This window comes from Nelumbo nucifera, chromosome 4, assembly GCF_055504915.1.
Source record: "Nelumbo nucifera cultivar China Antique chromosome 4, China Antique-T2T, whole genome shotgun sequence".
Classification (NCBI taxonomy): domain Eukaryota; kingdom Viridiplantae; phylum Streptophyta; class Magnoliopsida; order Proteales; family Nelumbonaceae; genus Nelumbo; species Nelumbo nucifera.
In genome coordinates, this window is record NC_142652.1 from 11,916,312 (window position 1) to 11,938,615 (window position 22,304).

A 22,304-nucleotide genomic window follows, 5' to 3' on the forward strand; every position below is an offset into this window, starting at 1 on the left:
AGCCACTTGAAATTCCTCCTCTCATTATTGTACTTCCATAAGCCATTGTGATCTTTAATCAGCCACCCTATCACCACCTCTGAATCCCCTTCAATTAAGAGTTTCCTGATGTTCAACTCCTTAGCTTTCTGTACTCCTTCCATAACTGCAAAGATCTCAACTCTAAGGGAGTCACCCACTCCAATTGGGTCTGAGAAATAGCAGAAATGACCCCATTTTCATCCCTAAAAACACCCCCAATCCCCGATTGTCCCAGATTTCCCCTGCTACACCCATCAAAGTTTAGTTTCACAAATCCACTAGGTGGAAGGGTCCAAGCCACACTCATTATTGACTTAGTCTGTGTGCAATTTGCAATTTCACCCCACTTCCTCAACATGCCATCCACAGTGTAATCTGTGAAAAGCTCCAAAGATTTCAGCCACTGTACCACCCTAATATGAATGATAGCCCTCAGATCTGCTGCTCCACTCTGAGCTTCTAAGAATATCCTAGAGTTTCTTTCTTCCCAAAGTGTCCAACATACTGCAGCCCTTAGTCCTCTCCACATTGTCCTTCCCCTTTTTATCCGCCACCTGAAAAGAGAAGGGGAAAAAAGGCCTTGCAAGTCTGATGGGGTATTCCAACTACATCCATTCACGGTTAGAATCTGGCCGGAGGTCCTCCTGTCGGCTAGAAGATGGAACCCTCTGAAAGCAAGGGGAAAGAGAGGATTCAAAAACCCTTATTATTGAAGACGTGGAGGAGAGTTTGTCTTCAAAAGAAAACGAAAGAGAAGTGACGACTAGCCTTCCCACACCATTTCAGGGGAAGAGGCAGAGATCCCGGCAGCTGGAGTCCAGTGAAAGAGAGGATGAAGAAGATGAAGAGATGGGGAATACAAACCGTCAGATCTTCAAACAAATGGATGGAAGAGATGGTGTCTCGAGAAGCCCAAAAGAGGGGGAGATTCAATTTTTTAACTTTTCACATGAGAGGGGAGTGTTGGCGGTGGACCAATTAAAGAATTTAATTAAAGAATGCATAGAGGAGCTTCAAAGAGGTAAGGTAGTGGAGGACAGCCTGAGAACTTCAGAGGAGAGAAGACAGGGGTCGGTAGAAGACCCCCCCAACCCATTCGGTCATTCTAGAGCAAACCCAATCCCAAAACCCGCATGACTGGGTTCAGCTTCCCAGCCGAAATGGGTTAATGAAGAAAACAAAAACCAGGAAATCCATAAATGAACCCAAACCACCTCGGTGGGAACAAACCAACAGCAACCAAGCTTTTCTTGGGCCCCAGTGGCTTAGCCAACCCCCGAGAAGATTTGGTTCTCTTTCTTCTCCGATTGAACAAAGATCTGGCCTTGGCTCCTTCTCTTTGGAGAACACAGAGGAAAACGCTGGTTTAGCTCGTTCCCCTTATCAACAGCGGCGGCAAACTTCTGAGGACTCAAGATCAACTCCAAATCAACTCTCTATTATTCTGTGGAAGAGGAGCCAATGGAGGTACAGCCAATTATGGTGGTTGATTCTTCATCTCAGAAGCTGAGCCAATATGTTGTGCAAGAAGGGGAAGAGTTTGACGACTAATCCGAACACAATCCATAAAGACTCTTTGCAATGAAATGGAAATATCTTATCCACCGTCAACAAAGGAAAAGATGTAGTTGTTGCGACACAGGAAGATAAGTTTTCTAAGGCTTCTCCATCCTCCTCTTAGGTTTCTTCAAAATTACTGGGGTTAGGGAAATTTTCGGGAGTTTCACTATAAGGGATGGAGGAAGAAACAACAAAATTTTTGGAGGGAATCAAGCACAGAATTCTCATGGAAAGGGGAAAGTTAGCTGTAAAAAAGGGGGCACTACTTCAAAAAAGAACAGGGAAATGATGAGATTAAACTGGAGCTTAAATGACAGGGCGGGAAACTACAAGGGGGGTGAGAGTAAGCAAGAAGTAGAAAGGGAGGGGGTTGGGTTTCTTTCTATCTTTTAAAATTGTTAATGGATTTGAAAATTTTATCTTGGAACGTTAGAGGGTTGGGGTCGGGAAGAAGGAGGTTAATAGTGTGTGAGGTTGTCAAAAAAGCAAAAGTTCAGATTCTTATGCTTCAGGAGACTAAGTTGGAACCTTTGGAAGCATGAATTGTTCAGAGTATTTGGGGGGAGGATCAGGTGAGATGGAGAGCTAAATCGGCAAGGGGTAATATTGGGGTCTTGGCCACCCTTTGGGACTCAACTATGTGTAGACTGATTTCATACAGGGTGGGTTCTTTTTCCATCTCTCTCATTATGGAATTAGCTAATGGAAGCATCTTTCAAGTGACCAATGTGTATGGTCCTACTGAAATAAATCTTAGATACTCTTTTTTGGAAGAATTAGAAGCAATGAGAGGCTCTTTTTCTCATCCGTGGGTAATTGGTGGGGATTTCAAAATCACTCTGTCAGTTGAAGAAAAAAATATCAGAAGCAGGAGATCAAGGGGGATGTGTCTATTTGCTGATTTTGTAAACAACTTGAAGCTCATAGAACTACTTCTAGTGGGAGGAAGTTTTACTTGGACCAACAATCAGGATAATCCAACTCTTGTCATGCTTGATAGATTCCTGGTTTCTGAAAACTGGGATGAGCTCTTTCCTGATTTCAAGCAAGTGATTCTACCGAGACCTGTCTCAGACCACGCTCCAATTCAGCTGGTATGTGGAAATAGGAACAAAATCAAAACTCCTTTCAAGTTCGAGAATACATGGTTTGAAGAGGCTGATTTCTTGTTGTTATTACGATCTTTCTGGTGTGAAGTGCAGGTGGAAGGGTCCATCTCTTTTGTTTTAGCTAAAAAGTTGGGGGCAGTTAAAGAAAAGTTAAAAATCTGGAAAATAGAAAATAATTTGAATGCAGAAACAGAGAAGAGGGCTTGTCTTGGTCTTATTGATGAAATTGATAGAGCAGAGGAAGCAGGCCCAATTTCAGAAGAATTAAAATTGAAAAGAATTCAAGCATAGGTAGTTTTTGACAAATTAGCAGTCAAGGAAGAACTAAAATGGAGACAGGGAGCAAAATTAGAATGGCTGAAAGCTGGGGATAGGAACACTCATTACTTCCATAAGCTAGCAAATGCAAAAAACAAAATTTCCACAATCAGCAAGCTTATTTGGGATGATAAGGTGGGTGAATCGGTTGCAGAAATCAAGGTAATTGCAAACTTCTTTTTATAAAAATCTTTATAAGGAGAATTGGAAATGCAGACCCTTCCCCATAACTCTTCCTTTTAAAAGATTAAGTGAGGATCAAAGAAATCTCATTGAAAAACCTTTTTCTAAGGAAGAGATTAAGATGGCAATCAGCAACTTGGACAATGAGAAATCCCTTGGGCCTGATGGGTTCTCCAACTTGTTTTAGTCAAGTGTTGGGATTCTGTGAAGCAAGACATTCTTAATGCTTTTCAGACCTTCCACTCAAATGCCTCTCTTCAAAAGAGTCTGAATAATGTATTTATAACTCTCATTCCTAAGATTGAAGGGGCTGTGCATGTAAAAGATTTTAGACCAATTAGCCTTCTAAACAGCTTTTACAAGATTTTGGCCAAGGTCTTAGTTGAGAGGATGAAAAGGGTGTTGGATAGTGTGATCTCGAAAAACCCAAGTGCCTTTGTGTTGGGTAGGCAAATGATTAATTCAGTGCTTATTTGCAAATGAATTGTTAGACTCTAGGAAAAGAGAGGGGATTCCAGGTCTGGTGTATAAATTGGATATAGAAAAAGCTTATGATCATGTCAATTGGAGTTGTTTAAATAGAGTTCTAGAAAAAATGAATTTTGGGCAAAAGTGGAGAAATTGGATGAAAGTTTGTGTATCCTCCCCCAAATTCTCCATTCTGATCAACGGCCAATCAACAAGCTTATTTGACAGTTCTAGAGGGTTAAGGCAGGGAGACCCCCCATCTCCCCTTCTCTTTATTTGTATTGCTGAAATTCTAACTCTCTTTAGTCAAAAGGCAGCAGACTCGGGGTTGTGGGAAGGGTTTGCAATTTCCCCAAGGGGCGAAAAAGTGAATATCCTTCAGTTTGCAAATGATACCTTATGCTTTATTGATGCCTCTCATGAACAGCTGGAAAATCTTCTTAGGATCCTCAGCTGGTTTGAAGTAGTAACTGGTTTGAAAGTCAACCTTAATAAAAGTTGAATATCCCAGTGGGTGAGGTCCCTAACCTGGAAGAATGTGCTAATATTATGGCTAATCAAGTGGATCAGCTTCCAGTGAAGTATCTGGGCCTTCCATGGGGGGCTAAATGCTCCTCTTCTGCCATTTGGGATCCAATAATTGAAAGATTGGAAAAGAAATTGTCCTCATGGAAGGCAAAGTACCTTACCTTTGGAGGTAGAGTGACCATTCTAAAAGTACCCTCTCCAACCTTTTTTTTTATCAATAGTACCCTCTCCAACCTTCCAACCTATTTTCTTTCCCTTTTTTCCTATTCCAAATAAAGTGGCTAGGAAAATAGAGGCTCTACAAAAAAACTTCTTATAGAGGGGTTGGGAGGAAGAAAAGAAAATCCACCTTGTGAACTGGAACCAAATCTGCCTCCCTAAAGAGCAAGGGGGCCTAGGCTTGAGAAGGATTAAGGTGACAAATTCGGCACTGCTTTGTAAATGGATCTGAAGATTTGCCACCAAAAAGGAAGCTTGATGGAGAAGCCTAATTGCTTCTAAATTTGGGGTTGAATGGGGTAACTGGAGAACTAGAACAACAGAACCCCCCCCCCCTCCTAACTGGGGATATTCTTTAATGGAAAAGTATCATGAAGGTTTTCCCCTTGTTTGATGGGGGAATCAGTCTTAAAGTCAGTAAAGGGGTTAGGATCAAATTCTGGAAAGATCATTGGTGTCTGAACCATACCTTGGCTGAAGAGTTTCCTCTTATCTACCAATGTGCCTCCAACCAGAATGCTTCGGTGGCTGAAGTATACACAGTTTTGGGCAATGAGGTGACATGGGTTCCTCAGTTCAGAAGAGGTCTTTTTTTATTGGGAAGTTCAACAAGCTACAAGGCTGTCGGAAACTTTGCAAGTTCAAAACATTGACTACAATTAGGATGATCAGTGAAATTGGGTCTGGTCCAAAGGAGGGTATTTTCTCAGTAAAATCTATGGCCAGTAGACTCCGTAGTAGAGTGGCAGTGGGGGACTTCCCTGCTGAGCAGGTTTGGAATTCAGTTTGCCCATCAAAAGTTAATGTCCTTGTCAAGACAATGGCCTTAAACAAATGTTTGTCCAGAACCAACCTTGAAAGAAGAGGATTGCAAATCCCAGATAAGTCTTGTGTCCTTTGTGATGATCATTTCGAGTCTACGGATCATCTCTGCATTCATTGCCCATTTGCTGCCCAGGTGTGGTATCACTTCTTGAAGGCTGTGAGGATATGTTGAGTCATGCCTAAATCGGTTAAGGAGTTGCTCTGTAGTTGGAAGATCAGTAATTTGAAGAAAAGAGGGAAATTGGCTTGGATTTCCATCCCGGCAGCAGTGATTTGGGCTATTTGGTCTGAGAGAAATAACAGAACTTTTAAACAAAGAGTGCGAGGGCCCGAGGAAATAGTTCAGATGGCTGTTGGTAAACTGATCTCTTGGGTTTAAGTCACCCCAGAAATCAGACACATAAATGTAACTCAGTTACTGAGAAATCAGTCAATTTGGTGCTTGTAATGGGGTTTCTCAGGCCTGCCTTGTTGTTGGCAGGTTCTGTTTTGTACTTTTATTAGTTTGATTTGATAAATTTATCTTACCTTTTCAAAAAAAAATGATATGTATGGAAGTTTCAAGGACATTTTCCATGACAAAAAAAAAAGCATGGCAAAACTGAAGGTGGCTTAAAAGTTGAAACTTTAGTGATTATAAATATAAAACTTTAACTCTTCAAATAACATTATAAAATCCAGATTCCATCAAATATCAAGTCTTAGTGAGAACCCAATTCATTTTGTTCAGATTCTACATGCAGATTCTGGAATCAAGTCCTAAATATAGCCTGAACCTTGGGCAGTAGATTTGGCAGAATAATCAGGATATCATAATACAAATTGTAGGGGATTCCACATGGTTGGATTTTGGAATCATGATTATAAAAATTCAACTATTTGAGTATACTTGGACAAAAGTAGTAAGAAATGATTTAAGCACCCATAATTTAACAATGGATATGGCACTGAACAGAATGGAATGGCAAAATATGATTGATGCAGCTGACCCATATGCAGTCTGAAAAAGGAAAATAGAATCCCATCTAATAATGTAACTTCTTTTAAGCTCAACAAAAACAAGGGACAATATAAATAATTAATAGAAAGGACCAAATAAGATAAAACAGAGATTTTGTGTCCTAGCATCAAGCTAAAGAGAATGACTCACCAGATAAACGTGAGCTCTGTAACTGCATTACCATTTCGCACTCATCAGCATCCTGACCAATGTAATTCCAGGAACTACAGTAAGCATCTAATGTTGGCATGTTGTAAAGCCTATAAGGAAATGCACGTGAATTTAAAGCACATAAACATAGACACACATATCATTCTGAAGCAACAACATGAAGGAGAAAAAAAGGAGATGTAAAATGGGCCAGATGGTTCACAAAGTAAGATGATGATAATGGAATTGTATAGTTACTTACTGTTTCCCCAAAGTACATGATGAAAATCCCTTCTCTCTCTAATAACATTTGTTCTTCCCATTGCCACGTAACATTATAAAATTTTTTCCTATCACACGGTGTAAGTTTCTAAATTTTCTTCCTTCAGTTATGTGTGCAAGTAGTTGTTTTAAGTAGAATATCACACAACTAACCCAATAAAAAAAACCTCCCTCCCTCCCTCTCCCTCACTCTCTTTTTTATTTACTTCATGAATTTGCACAGCAGGGGGTAGTCCATCCCCCAACCCTAGTGAAAGTAGGATTTGATCCCAAGCCTCCGCCACAACCAGCCAAAGACCTTTATCAACTGAGCCAGTTGGCACCCTGTCCATTACTCCATTCTCCTCTTATTTTCCATTATTGTTCTTTCTTACTTTAGATAAATACATTAAACATCTATAGTTGTAGCACTGCAATTACTTTTATACCCCATCACCTAGGCAAGGCACCCAAGGAAGTTACCCAAATAATAAGGCAATGCGTAATAATAAGGTATATAGGCAATCAAAGTGGTCATATCAAGTTTTCCTTTATGTATTACATTTTTACTTTTCTTTTTGTTAAGCACTTCTTAGTAAACTTGAAGTTAAAATTATACATTTCATGATTAACTTACTTTATATAAAGAAAAAGGTGATATATAGAGGGGGCATGACAGTTAGGGAAAAAAATGATTTCGAGCAGAATAAAATATAAAAAAGGCCAAAAAGAAGAGTGAATAGGAGTGAGAAGAGCCCTAAAAATTGGCTAGAGCTCATATATGCTTTATATAATGTATCATATATTACTCGCATAAAATATGGTAAAGTTGTCAGCCCATCTTATGATATGCCTTGTTCAGTTGGTTATGCCTAGTCCTTTGTTTTTTTGCATGAATATGAGATGCTTGTTTCTTACACAAATTACTAAGTTCTTTGCTTTTTTTTATAAGCATATCATCTTGACAACATTGCAAAAATAGTAAATGCAAAGCTCATTTAAAATCGTCTAACCTCCAAAACCAATGTGCCAGAGAATTTGGTAAAATGATCTGGTTACCTAAAGCATCCATTTTGTTCATACAACGAAAGTAATAGCATACATGGCTCATTTTACATACCATCAACCAGCCATCAAACTCAGAGTCTCAAACATTTTATATGTAACAGGATATCAGAAAATGTTAGCAAATATGGGGATTAAGACACCTGCCTACATCTCAAGGGATTGCTAATATTATTATCATGCCACGCAAAAATCTGCACTAAACTATAACTAGAGTTAATTGCAACAGAGATTTAGACCGGGTGTCAAGACTTCACATCTTAAATTAAACAATAATGAGGGGGTTCAAATACACCTAACAAGCAATCCAGCATTCCTCCTTGGTTCTCCCTCTTAAGGTATACCAAACAGACGTTTTGCGCCAAATAAACCAAAGAAACAAATCAGTAGTTTAAGCTTTAATGAAGCCTTCTGATATTAAGACTGCCCGTGTCACGACAGATTGAGGCGGAGTAACCAAATGCACGACTTGACCAAATAAATGCAGGAATTGGTCGCACTGGCTCTTCGTGCGGATTTACAAAACTCGAGATCTAAAACACATAGGAGAGAAATAAATAATTATATAATCGATGCATAATGATTCTTCGAGTCCACAAATACAGCAAAAGAAAGCAACACCGGAGAAATATGCAAAAGCTCATAAACTAAATTTTCATCGCATGTCATTGTTACTGCATGAACAGGAAGAAAAAGCAAATTCACTCGGCTGACACATAAAAGCAGTGGGATGGATAGCAGAAGGACAGGATAGCGTAATAGGACCTTTTTCAGTCTGAGGAGTCTCCTGCGCTCTCTCTCCTCTTCGAGGCGCTTTAGGTTAGCTCGAAGCTTAGCGCCGTTGTCAGGGAGCTTGGAGGAGAGTTCTCCGATGTTTTTCTGTGCTCTCTTAATCTTGTCATTGAGTTGATAATCGGGAATCGATTCGACTTCGTCCTTCTGGTTTTGTGACTCCCCACTGATCACCACCAGGTCCGGCGGAGGGTCGTCGTCTCCGACCGGCAAAACCTTTTTCCAGTCGATGTCCAATGGCTTATTCTCTCCCTCCATGCCTCTCCAGAAACATAAATAAAAGGGAGATGAAGAATACGGGAGAGGAAACAACTCGCACCGAATGATTATCAGGCCAAAGAAGATCAGAATGACTCCCGGCGATTCTCTCTCTCTCTCTAGTGGAGAAGAAAAAAATATATGGGGGTAGAGGGTAAAAAAACTAAAAAAGAAGGTAAGAAATAAGAATGGTTTTTTTCGTGTATTGTGTCTGTGTGGGTTCTTCTCGGCATTTTTCGTGTCGTTGTTTTTTTCCCCAATCGATACTCACTCTCAAGTCAAAGAGCCAGTATACTACGATACCATAAGATCGTAAAACAAAGTCAATCAACGGTGGATACTCTCTCTTCTATTGAACCTTTCAAAGCTGTAGAGATTGTAGCGTAGCCGTAGATGATCATCTGGTTTCTGATTTCATTTCAATCAGATTTTTGTTTCAATGGCGATAAAAAAATGAAAACCGAACGGAAACAGAATTACAATAAATCTAATTTTATTTCAAATCAGGTTTTCGAGTTTTAATTAACATATATATAATATTATATAGGATTAGGATAAATTACAAAGACCCCCTTAGTAGGGGTCTGTGACAAAGACCCTGAACTTTGTTTTGCGATAAAGATCCCCTTGTATTGTGGCCTTTCATCCAAAGAAGTAGTTACAATATTTTTAATTCCCATACTATTTTTGTAATAACTATTCCGACGAGCTTCCCCGGCCTCACTGTACACAAACAGCAGTGGCGGAAATCCTCATATTCCTTCACATTTCTCTCTCTCCCTCCTCTCTCCTTCTATCCCCTTATCTCTCTTCTTCCCCTTCCCCTTTCTCTCCTCTTTCTTCTTCCACGCGGTCCATGCCTTGTCGCTCTCCTCTTTGTCTCAAGGTTGAAGACGATGAACTTGTATTACAAGGTACAGGTATCTTTTCAGCCGAGAACCACCCAATTCATATCCATGGATATGATTTCTACATCGTTGCATAGGGCTTTGGGAATTTCGATCTGCAAACTGACATGGCTAAATTCAATCTTGTCGATCCACCAATGAGGAATATTTTTGCAGTTATAGTGAATGGATGGACAGTGATCCGATTTGTTGCTGATAATCCAAGTAAAACACCAACTCCAATTATGTTTCCTTTCCACTGTCAATACGGCATCGAGGTTGTTCTGAGGCTCCTAAGTTTGCTCACCCTTTACATTGTTTCCTTTCTACAGGTAAAAATTAGAGAAGCCTTCGGTTGCGGCTCCAATGGCAGAAACTACAGAAGGTAAAAGCTTGCCAGAGGCTGAGAAGAAAAAGGAACAAAACCTTCCCTTTTACCAGTTCTTCTCATTTGCGGACAAATATGATTGGGTTCTGATGATAGCGGGAAGCATAGGAGCTATGGTTCATGGCTCTGCCATGCCTATTTTCTTCCTTTTATTCGGAGATATGGTGAACGGGCTTGGAAAAACCAATCGGATTTGAAGAAAATGATTGAAGAAGTCGCCAAAGTTTGATTCTCCCAAGATTTTCAAAATCCTCATTTCATCATTATGGATATTTAACTTAAATTAAATTAAAGTGGTATTCATTACTCGGTCATTTCATATCTCCGTTTGCATTCTTCTCATTTTTGTTATTTTTTGGGTGAAATGTAGTATGCTCTGTATTCTGTTCAGTGGATAGCCTGACTAGTAGGAGGAATGAGAGCTTGATTCAGAGGGTGAAGATGTGGAAGGGTTCTGCCATGATTGATAATGCGTCGAAGTTGAAGAGCTTCTCACTTCTTTTTCTTCCATTTTTCATAACCCATTAACTCCAAATCGATAACTCAGGTTGCTTGATTCAGAGGAAACTTTATGCATTCATTTCATGCAATCATTTATTTGAGAACTGGATGATGGTAGCGACAACCAGGGTTTCTGTGTTTCTACCTTCCTGCACATCATCGTCATCAATCATCATAAAATAATAACAACAATGAATCCTTTTTAAGTAATCAAGGTGTTGCCTGCTTGTTAACCGATTCTCTCTCTCTCTCTCTGATTTCAGGACTTTGGATGGAAATATGGAATCCAAGCTTCGTTCATTACAGTTCTGGCCGTTTGACGTCAGGTTTTGATACGGCGCGGGAGCCTGCTAATTCCGCGTCAGCAATCCATTGTATGATACCCTCGAAGGAGGTATATTTTATCGTAAATACTGTGCATTGGTTCGACTCCCATTAAAGACTTTTTGTAAAAGAACTTTGCCAATCAGAACCGAGAAAGCCCGTGAATTTTGATGAAATACCAGCAATGTATCGTGAGGTCATATGCAGTATGTTTCGTACATTAGGGATCACCGTTGTTGTTCGTGTATCGTGAGGTGATGTTGGGGAAGATGAACAACATTTTTCTTGTCCGAATAGTTATTAGAAGGGTAAGGGTAGTATGGGAATTAAAAAATATTATTACTGTCTTTTTTAAGGAAAGGATAAGGGAATGGCGTCTTTGTCTCACTATCATAGTAAAGGGGGGTTTTGTAATTTACCCAATTATATATTATTATTATTATTATTATGAAATTGAATTTCATTATAATACATTATATATAATATATTAATATATAAATTTATAGCATATTATATATTAAATGTTATATATTGTATATTGTATATTACATATTATATAATGAATTTTAATTAATTCATTTTTTTCCTGATTAACTGAATTTATAAATCTGGAAACCAAAAACTGGAATTCATAAAAACTAAATTAATCGAACCGAATTACCCAAAACTGAAAAAAAAAAACAAAAATAAAATTTATGGTTCGATATTTTGGTTTTAACCAAATAATGCTCACCCCTAGTGGTACTAGCCGGATTTAACGTGGACTATGCACTGGTGGGCTCCATAGTGGGAGAGGGGTTGGCTTTTTGCCATCCGATTGAAAAAGAGGGGTGAGTGGGAACAAACAGGAGAAATTCATAATGGGACATAACTCTTGGTTGTGTTTGGCATGATACCGTTTTCTGATAAAATGGCACCATGTAGGCGCCAAATCAAAGAAAGCGATGTTTTAAACGACGCCCTCTTGTTTGGTACCATTTTTTTTATAGAAATAAACGTTGCTTCAGATCGCACAGGGAAAGTGTGGTTTGGAGCAATGCCAAATTCAATATTTTTTCTAAGAAAACGGTGCATTGTTGCTAGTGGTGCAATGATGTGGTATCAATATAGCATCACCTTGAACGTGGGATAATATAGATCATGTTGAAAACGTCACTATCAGCACTGGTACCAAATAAAACTAGTATTTTTTCTTAGGAAAAAAAAAACATATGTGGCAACACCGGCTCCAAAAAAAAGCACCGTTTTCTCAAAAAACGATGTTTACAACTCCACATGCCCAACACTGTTTTTATGAGAAAACGGTGTGATGTTCCTAGCACCGATGCCAAACACCTATTATAATAGTGTAAGGTCGTGTTTCAGTTAGCGAGGAGTAGGAGTGATCATGAGCTGAGTTTTTCATTAGTTATATTAGAGCTTAGCTCATTAAATGTTTGATTTGGTTTGGTTTAAATTGAGCTTTGAACTAAGCTCGAGCCCAATATACAAGCTTATTTGCTAATTGAGTCGAACTCAGTTCATGAGGCTTGCTAGTTTAATTGACTAATCGAGCTTTTATATACATACATAAAATAATTATATATAATGTTTTTATTTAATATTTACAATAACTAGTTTTTATAATTCATAATTTTTTTGTATATCAAATAAAATAATTATTGATGTAACCGTTTTTGGTCACGTACCATTTTTTGTGATGTATAAATTTTTTGGCTAAGTACCTCGTTGTTTGACCCGGCGATGACGTGCCTTGGTGATGAGCTACTTGGTGGCGAACTCCCTGGGGGAAAACTACTTGGTGATGAACTGCTTGGTGGTGAACTACCCAGTGGCAGGGGGAGCTACTTGGTGACGAACTGCCGGGTGGCGAACTGCCTGGTGGTGCTCCCTGGTGGCGAACTGCCTAGGGGCGAACTGCCTAGTGGTGCTCCCTGGTGGTGAACTGCCTGATGGCGAACTGCCCGGTGGTGAGCTGCCTGGTGGCGAAATGCCTGATGGCGAACTACCCGGTGGCGAGCTGCCTGGTGGCGAATTGCCTGATGGCGAACTGCCCGGTGGTGAGCTGCCTGGTGGCGAACTGCCAGATGGCGAATTGCCCGGTGGCGAGCTGCCTGGTGGCGAACTGCCTGATGGCGAACCGCCCGGTGGCGAGCTGCCTGGTGGCGAACTGCCTGGTAGTGCTCCCTGGTGGCGAACTGCCTGGTGGCGAACTGTCTGATGGCGCTGCCTGGTAGTGCTCCCTGGTGGCGAACTGCCTGGTGGCGAGCTACCTGGTGGCGAACTGCCTGTGGGCGAACTGCCTGGTGGCGAACTGCTTGGTGGTGAACTCCCTGGTGGCAAGCTGCCTGGTGGCGAACTGCTTGGTGGCGAGCTACCTGGTGGCGAACTGCCTAGGGGCGAACTGCTTGGTGGCGAACTGCCTGATGGCGAACTGCCTAGTAGTGCTCCCTGGAGGCGAACTGCCCGGTGGTAAACTCCCTGGTGGCGAACTGCCTGATGGCGAACTCGTCACTTGACTTGCTCCTAGGCGGTCTGCAATTTAGAGGATGGTGGAGCTCCCTGGTGCAGCGCAACCCGACTACCCTCCGCATGAGGTGGTTTTCTCTCCTTTGTAGACGGCGGGAGCTGAGGGACCTGCGAGAACTGAATCAGAGGACCTGGGGGTATTTCCCGACGGGGACTCTCCGATGCCTAAGTTAGCATTCTGATTACAGAGGGCTTGGAGAGAAATGAGAGAGCTAGAGAGCGGGGGTTACCATCCTCTTTTCTCCTCCCTGGCTTTGGGGGTCGGAGTCCTTATATAGTGGTGCCCTCGCGGGTTAGGTGGGTGAAAAGCCTTCAAATGGTAAGATGTCATATCCCGTCAAAACCAGGGTACGGTGATGAACTCCTCGAGGTTGTCAGGCTGGCGCTTGTGCCAGGCGGCCAGGTCGGCGCCTGGGCCAGGTTGTCAGGTCGACGCATATGTCAGTCGGCGGGTCGGTGTCCGGGCCAGGTTGCTAGGTCGGCGCCTGTGTCCGGGCCAGGTTGTCAGGTCGGCGCCTGTGTCAGTCGGCGGGTCGGTGTCTGGGCCAGGTTGCCAGGCTGGCGCCTATGTCAGTCAGCGGGTCGGTGTCCGGGCCAAGTTGCCAGGTCGACGCCTGTGTCAGTCGGCGGGTCAGTGTCCGGGCCAGGTTGCTAGGGCGGCGCCTGTGTCAGTCGGCGGGTCGGTGTCCGGGCCAGGTTGCCAGGCCGGCGCCTGTGTTCGGGTCAGGTTGTAGTCTACTCTTTTTTGACTTTTGCCCGTGTCGGAGAGGCGACCGGGTCTTAAGCAGTAATGTGGCCCGTAGGCTTTTGGGAGTGACTCGTAGTCTACTCTTTTTTGACTTTTGCCCGTGCCGGAGAGGCGACCGGGTCTTAAGCAGTAATGTGGCCCGTAGGCTTTTGGGAGTGACTCGTAGTCTATTCTTTTTTGACTTTTGCCCGTGTCGGAGAGGCGACGAGTCTTAAGCAGTAATGTGGCCCGTTGGCTTTTGGGAGTGACTCGTAGTCTACTCTTTTTTGACTTTTGCCCGTGTCGGAGAGGCGACCGGGTCTTAAGCAGTAATGTGGCCCGTAGGCTTTTGGGAGTGACTCGTAATCTATTCTTTTTTTACTTTTGCCCGTGCCGGAGAGGCGACCGGGTCTTAAGCAGTAATGTGGCCCGTAGGCTTTTGGGAGTGACTCGTAGTCTACTCTTTTTTGACTTTTGCCCGTGTCAGAGAGGTGACCGGGTCTTAAGCAGTAATGTGGCCCGTAGGCTTTGCCTGTGAGGTGTCGAGCTATGATTGTGCTGCATCAGCTTCGTAATGCCGGTCACCCACTCCTACAAGAAGCTACTAGGAGCTCGACCTTCGGGGGCAGCACTACTAACTTTAGGTTGCCAGCTCACACGGGAGCCTTGGAAGGCTCGACCAGTAAGGGCGCCTATGTAGTCTGTTGGCCGTCAACTCCCGCAGAAGCCACGAAGAGCTCATCTTTGTAGGGGGGACCTTGCGGAGAGGACTGATGAGGCATTATCTGAATTGAAAGTAAGGTTGGTAGAGCTACTTAGTCTGTTAGCCCCCTGCATAGTTTTTGAGTTCATAAAAAATGTAAACTATAAAGTGATAGCTTCAAAAAAGTGAGGACTTAGCTTTGGTAAGATGAGGACTTAGCTTTTGTAGGATGAGAACTTAGCTTTTCGTAGCGTTTCCCACAGACGGCACCAATTGATGTAACCGTTTTTGGTCACGTACCATTTTTTGTGATGTATAAATTTTTTGGCTAAGTACCTCGTTGTTTGACCCAGCGGTGACGTGCCTTGGTGATGAGCTACTTGGTGGCGAACTCCATAGGGGAGAACTACTTGGTGACGAACTGCTTGGTGGCGAACTACCCAATGGCAAGCTCCCTGGGGGAGCTACTTGGTGATGAACTGCCGGGTGGCGAACTGCCTGGTGGTGCTCCCTGGTGGCGAACTGCCTAGGGGCGAACTACCTAGTGGTGCTCCCTGGTGGCGAACTGCCCGGTGGCGAGCTGCCTGGTGGCGAACTGCCTGGTAGTGCTCCCTGGTGGCGAACTGCCTGGTGGCGAACTGTCTGATGGCGCTGCCTGGTAGTGCTCCCTGGTGGCGAGCTACCTGGGGGCGAACTGCCTGGTGGCGAACTGCCTGGTTGTTACGGTTCAAAGCAGGCTTAGCCTTGCCTACGCTTGGCAGGCTTACGTTAGGGACATGCCTGTCATTTTCGCCTGTAAGATTTTTGGGAGAACTGATGTCATCTTCAGGCAGACCACCAAAAGCTTAACGTACTCTTTGAGGAGGGGTGGTCGACCTCCTTGGGTGCATAAAGGCTTGTCCTGGCCTGCCTTGGCCAATGACATTAAAACAGCTTCCCTTGCGGTTGCAGACGCGAAGGTCATTGTCCTCATGCGGTGGCAGACGCGTGAGCCTTGATAGGAATGTGGGTACACTGCACGAGCAGATCGTTCATCAGGCCTACCAAGAGGCCATTCAATGTTCGCGTTCCCATTCCAATGACCCTAAAACAGCTTCCCTTGCGGGTGCAGACGCATTGGTTGTTGTCCTCATGCGGGGGCAGACGCGTGGGCCTTGTTAGGAATGCGGTTACGCTAGCTGTTGGAGCATGGCGGCCCTACACCGGCAAAGTATCAGGTGGACATGCTCAGTTTTCAGGTTGAACACTTGCAGCAGCAGAAGCTCATCACAAGGCGAGTGCATGTTCGGCAACTCATGGGTAAAAGTTGCCACACTCGCGTTTGAAGCGGTTAGATCTCCTTGAGGCAGCAACGTGGGGCCCCCTCGGAGCGAACATGTAGCCCGAACCAGCGAGGTGAAGCGTAGTTTCGAGGGCCATGAAAGCATAAGCCAGGACTAGGTTTGAGTAACCCGCACAGGGCGAGGTGAAGACCGCAGGCCAGCATGGTGAAAGGGTACACCCAGCATCCATTGCCAACAGCAGGAGTAGACCTATCAACGTGTTCGGTAGCATCACTGAAAAGCTACCAAGAAGACGGTTGAGCCATGAGGTAAGATGATACATGGGGCGGACTTCCGCGAAACACCACACACATTTCTTCGAGGGCCCTTCTTTCACAGTTCAACAGCATAGCCAATGCGCGGTTTGAGTAACCTCAACACTAGGGGTGAAGTCCAGGCAGGCCGGCATGGTGAAATGGTTCCGTACCCATAAATGGACACCAACATAGGCAAGACCCGGGCTAGCCAGATGAGCCCTGGAACTGGCAAGGAAGCGAATGGCGCGGGACACAGACGCCCATTCACGAGGAAGACCCATTGTCGAGGACGACAATGGATTGAGTGGGGGAGCCTGTTACGGTTCAAAGCAGGCTTAGCCTTGCCTACGCTTGGCAGGCTTACGTTAGGGACATGCCCGTCATTTTCGCCTGTAAGATTTTTGGGAGAACTGATGTCATCTTCAGGCAGACCACCAAAAGCTTAACGTACTCTTTGAGGAGGGGTGGTCGACCTCCTTGGGTGCCTAACATTGGCACTCCTAGACCTTCATCCCCTTGCAAGGCGGCCTGGGTTAATGGCTAGCATGGCTACCAGGGTTCCTCATGGGCGCACACTTGTTCATGGGGACAGTGTTGGACCGGCACTGCGCTACCGATACTCAAGGGAGGCTTGGCATGCGGGCCTGGTGAAGCATGTCCCTTCACTTCGCCAGCCCCCTGCCCAAGCTGATTGAGCTATCCCGTTGCCCTTAGCGCACGGGTGTGTTCCGGCCCAAGCGGTTGCCTATCATCATGGCACACAGGTGCCTGTCATCATCGGCATACAGGAGACCCTTCACAACGGTGCCTAGTCACCTCATTGGCGCATGGTCGCCTTCCATGATGGTTGTCCCCCCTTAGCATGTAAGTGGCGCCTCCCATGGACCGGTCTGAGCCAGGAGAGTGCCCCGGCCATTGGACTTGAGGTCATGATCCAGTGCTACTGACGTTGGTGGAGCCATCCCATCGGGCAACTCCTAGCCTCTAAGCGCATAAAGGCTTGTCCTGGCCTACCTTGGCCAGGACGCTGCACGGGTTTCTTCCGCTGTAGAACTATCCCTGTGACATGGTGGCGAACTGCCTGGTGGTGAGCTGCCTGGTTGTTACGGTTCAGCACAGGCTTAGCCTTGCCTACGCTTGGCAGGCTTACGTTAGGGACATGCCCGTCATTTTCGCCTGTAAGATTTTTGGGAGAACTGATGTCATTTTCAGGCAGACCACCAAAAGCTTAACGTACTCTTCGAGGAGGGGTGGTTGACCTCCTTGGGTGCCTAACCTTGGCACTCCTAGACCTTCATCCCCTTGCGGGGCGGCCCGGGTTAACGGCTAGCATGGCTACCAGGGTTCCTTATGGGCGCACACTTGCTCATGGGGACAGTGTTGGACCGGCACTGCGCTACCGATACTCAAGGGAGGCTTGGCATGCGGGCCTGTCTCAAGCATGTTCCTTCACTTCGCCAGCCCCTTGCCCAAGCTGATTGAGCTATCCCGTTGCCCTTAGCGCACGGGTGTGTTCCGGCCCAAGCGGTTGCCTATCATCATGGCACACAGGTGCCTGTCATCATCGGCATACAGGAGACCCTTCACATCGGTGCCAAGTCACCTCATCGGCGCATGGTCGCCTTCCATTATGGTTGTCCCCCTTTAGCACGTAAGCGGCGCCTCCCATGGACCGGTCTGAGCCAGGAGAGTGCCCCGGCCATTGGACTTGAGGTCATGATCCAGTGCCACTGACGTTGGTGGAGCCATCCCATCGGGCAACTCCTAGCCTCTAAGCGCAGAAAGGCTTGTCCTGGCCGGCCTTGGCCCGGACGCCGCACGGGTTTCTTCCGCTGTAGAACTACCCCAGTGACAGTTGGTATCAGAGCAAGTTGGCTAATTGCAACAGCAGATGGTTTTCAGCAGATTAGCCCAGAGCCAGTTGAAGCGGTCATTTCGACAAGCAGCATTTTGTGGGGTGCGGTCCCTAGTCACCTCCACCCAGGATAGAGCAGAGTTCAGATCAGGCCTGGCAAGAGGCCATTTCTTAGTTCGTGTCCCCATTCCAATGACACTAAAACAGCTTCCCTTGCGGTTGCAGACGCTTTGGTTGTTGTCCTCATGCGGTGGCAGACGCGTGAGCCTTGATAGGAATGTGGGTACACTTCCCGAGCAGAATGTTTATAAGGCCTATCAAGAGGCCATTCAATGTTCGCGTTCCCATTCCAATGATCCTAAAACAGCTTCCCTTGCGGGTGCAGACGCATTGGTTGTTGTCCTCATGCGGGAGCAGACGTGTGGGCCTTGTTAGGAATGTGGTTACGTTAGCCGTTGGAGCATGGCGGCCCTACACCGGCAAAGTTTTAGGTGGACATGCTCAGTTTTCCGGTTGAACACTTGCAGCAGCAGAAGCTTATCACAAGGCGAGTGCATGTTCGGCAACTCATGGGTAAAAGTTGCCACACTCGCGTTTGAAGCGGTCAGATCTCCTTGAGGCAGCAGCGTGGGGCCCCCTCGGAGCGAACATGTAGCCCGAACCAGCGAGGTGAAGCGTAGTTTCGAGGGCCGTGAGAGCATAAGCCATGTCTAGGTTTGAGTAACCCGCGCAGGGCGAGGTGAAGACCGCAGGCCGGCATGGTGAAAGGGTACACCCAGTATCCATCGCCAACAGCAGGAGTAGACCTATCAACATGTTCGGTAGCATCACTAAAAAGCTACCAAGAAGACGGTTGAGCCTTGAGGTAAGATGATACATGGGGCGGACCTCCGCGAAGCAGCACACACATTTCTTCGAGGGCCCTTCTTTCACATTCAACGGCATAGCCATTGCGCGGTTTGAGTAACATCGACACTGGGGATGAACTCCAGGCAGGTCGGCATGGTGAAATGGTTCCGTCCCCATAAATGGACACCAATATAGGCAAGACCCGGGTTGGCCAGGCGAGCCCTGAACTGGCTGAAGAGTGGATGGCGCAGGACTCAAACGCCCATTCACGGAAGGAGTCATTGTCGAGGACGACAATGAATTGAGTGGGGGAGCCTGTTACGGTTCAGCACAGGCTTAGCCTTGCCTACGCTTGGCAGGCTTACGTTAGGGACATGCCCGTCATTTTCGCCTGTAAGATTTTTGGGAGAACTGATGTCATCTTCAGGCAGACCACCAAAAGCTTAACGTACTCTTTGAGGAGGGGTGGTCGACCTCCTTGGGTGCCTAACCTTGGCACTCCTAGACCTTCATCCCCTTGTGGGGCGGCCCTGGTTAACGACTAGCATGGCTACCAGGGTTCCTTATGGGCGCACACTTGCTCATGGGGACAGTGTTGGACCGGCACTGCACTACCGATACTCAAGGGAGGCTTGGCATGCGGGCCTGGCTCAAGCATGTTCCTTCACTTCGCCAGCCCCTTGCCCAAGCTGATTGAGCAATCCCGTTGCCCTTAGCGCACGGGTGTGTTCCGGCCCAAGCGGTTGCCTATCATCATGGCACACAGGTGCCTGTCATCATTGGCATACAGGAGACCCTTCACATCGGTGCCAAGTCACCTCATCGGCGCATGGTCGCCTTCACATCGGAGCCAGGAGAGTGCCCCGGCCATTGGACTTGAGGTCATGATCCAGTGCTACTGACGTTGGTGGAGCCATCCCATCGGGCAACTCCTAGCCTCTAAGCGCAGAAAGGCTTGTCCTGGCCTGCCTTGGCCAGGACGCCGCACGGGTTTCTTCCGTTGTAGAACTACCCCCGTGACATGGTGGCGAACTGCCTTGTGGCGAGCTACCTAGTGGCGAACTGCCTGGGGGCAAACTGCCTGGTGGCGAACTGCCTGGTAGTGCTCCCTGGTGGTGAACTCCCTGGTGGCGAACTGCCTGATGGCGAACTCGTCACTTGACTTGCTCCTAGGCGGTCTGCAACTCAGAGGATGGTGGAGCTCCCTGGTGCAGCGCAACCCAACTACCCTCAGCGTGAGGTGGTTTTCTCTCCTTTGTAGACGGCGGGAGCTGAGGGACCTGCGAGAACTGAATCAGAGGACCCGGGGGTATTTTCCCGGCGGGGACTCTCCGATGCCTAAGTTAGCATTCTGATTACAGAGGGCTTGGAGAGAAATAAGAGAGCTAGAGAGCGGGGGTTACCATCCTCTTTTCTCCTCCCTAGCTTTGGGGGTTGGAGTCCTTATATAGTGGTGCCCTCGCGGGTTAGGTGTGTGAAAAGCCTTCAAATGGTGAGACGTCATATCCCGTCAAAACCGGGGTACGGTGATGAACTCCTCGAGGTTGTCAGGCTGGCGCTTGTGCCAGGCGGCCAGGTCGGCGCCTGGGCCAGGTTGTCAGGTCGGCGCCTATGTCAGTCGGCGGGTCGGTGTCCGGGCCAGGTTGCTAGGTCAGCGCTTGTGTCCGGGCCAGGTTGTCAGGTCGGCGCCTGTGTCAGTCGGCGGGTCGGTGTCCGGGCCAGGTTGCCAGGCCGGCACCTATGTCAGTCAACGGGTCGTTGTCCGGGCCAGGTTGCCAGGTCGGCGCCTGTGCCGGGCCAGGTTGTCAGGTCGGCGCCTGTGTCAGTCGGCGGGTCGGTGTCCGAGCCAGGTTGCCAAGCCGGCGCCTGTGTCCGGTTCAGGTTGTCAGGTCGGCGCCTGTGTCAGTCGGCGGGTCGGTGTCCGGGCCAAGTTACCAGGCCGGCGCCTGTGTCCGGGTCAGGTTGTCAGGCGGCGCCTGTGTCCGGGTTAGGTTGTCAAGTCGGCGCCTGTGTCCGGGCCAGATTGCCAGGTCGGCGCCTGTGTCCGGGCCAGGTTGTCAGGTCGCGCCTGTGTCCGGGCCATATTGCCAAGTCGGCGCCTGTCTCCGGGCCAGGTTGCTAGGTCGGCGCCTGTGGCAGGCTGATCCGGCCAGGTCGCGCAGGTCGCGCGCAGGCCGCGTGTAGATCGTGTCTGGCCAACCAGATCGGTGCTCGGTGGGGACACCAACTTGGTAAGTTGTTGCCTGAGTGCTTGCCTAGTTGTCACGAGGTGCCACGTGTCGCAATTTCACTGGAGGGCCAAATCTTCCCTCATCAATTATATATATAATTTTTATTTTTATAAAGTGTTTGGCTTAGCGTCAGCCAAGAGAAAGAGATTGTAAGGAGTAAAAATACATGCAAAGTGCACAATTTGGTACTTTGTATTATGTTGTATGTATTATTACTATATATTTATGTTTGTACTATTTTTAAATAGAGACTATGGCTCATTTTGGAAGGGGTACAAATACAAATATATAGAGTGCAAAATATTGTATTTTGTATTATTATATATATTTGTAGTATACTGTTATGGGCCCGAGCGTAGGATCGTGTCACGGGTCGTTCCGCCGTCAGAGCCTCGGACCTTTCCTTGCCCTTGGCCTTGCGTACAGGCCCTATTTTGACTGTCGTAGGGGGTGATTTGTCCAAGAGATCACCGAACTCTCCTTACTTCCTTTCTTGACTGCAAAATTCGATACTTCATTCAATAATAGCGTCTCCTTAAATAGGAGATTACAAGAGGAGGTTTCCTTGTTGGATTCGGCTAGACTAGTCCTAACAGACTCAAACTCCTACTCCTAATTAAACTACTTACTTTTAATGAAACTACAAATTCTTCTAAGAATAGGGGATAAGATAAGGACGAATGGGATAAGGGATATGCGTTCTCTTGACGTGTTTGGATAAGGGTGGGCCCACCCTATGAGCTGTCGTGTGGGCCCCGCTCTGCTGCTGCTGCGTGCGCGCGCTCATGGTGCTGTCGCCGCGTGGCGTGCGCGGTGCTGTGCGTGGTGCCGCGGCCGCGCGGTGTGTGCGCGCGGCTCATGGTGCCGCCGCTGCGCGGTGTGTGCGCGCGGCTCATGGTGCCGTCAGTGGCTCAGGGTGCCGCTGCTGCGCGGTGCGTGCGCACGGTGCCGTCAGCGGCTCAGGGTGCCGCTGC

At 46.6% G+C, this 22,304-nt stretch overlaps 1 protein-coding gene and 1 long non-coding RNA gene across 11 annotated transcripts in view; one reads left to right on the forward strand and one right to left on the reverse strand.

Moving 5' to 3' along the window:
- Positions 1–8,993, reverse strand: part of ULP1D (UB-like protease 1D) — a 34,832-nt gene extending 25,839 nt beyond the window's left edge. For 2 of the 10 annotated variants that reach the window (XM_010244676.3, XM_010244675.3), the window contains exons 1-2: positions 8,473–8,973; positions 6,382–6,433 (exon numbers count right to left, since the gene is read on the reverse strand). In XM_010244676.3, coding sequence (XP_010242978.1) covers positions 6,382–6,433; positions 8,473–8,757 — 337 coding nt within the window. In that variant the 5' untranslated portion in view covers positions 8,758–8,973. Of the gene's footprint in view, positions 1–6,381; positions 6,434–8,002; positions 8,143–8,472 lie in introns of those variants that run through there. The other 8 variants (XM_010244674.3, XM_010244678.3, XM_010244673.3 and 5 more) reach the window with 8 other exon arrangements.
- A 389-nt stretch (positions 8,994–9,382) lies between these two features.
- On the forward strand, positions 9,383–11,116 carry LOC148792018 (uncharacterized). Its single transcript, XR_016068622.1, has 3 exons — positions 9,383–9,869; positions 9,977–10,579; positions 10,797–11,116. It is a non-coding gene; the product is annotated as an uncharacterized LOC148792018 (long non-coding RNA).
- The last annotated feature ends 11,188 nt before the right edge of the window (positions 11,117–22,304 follow it).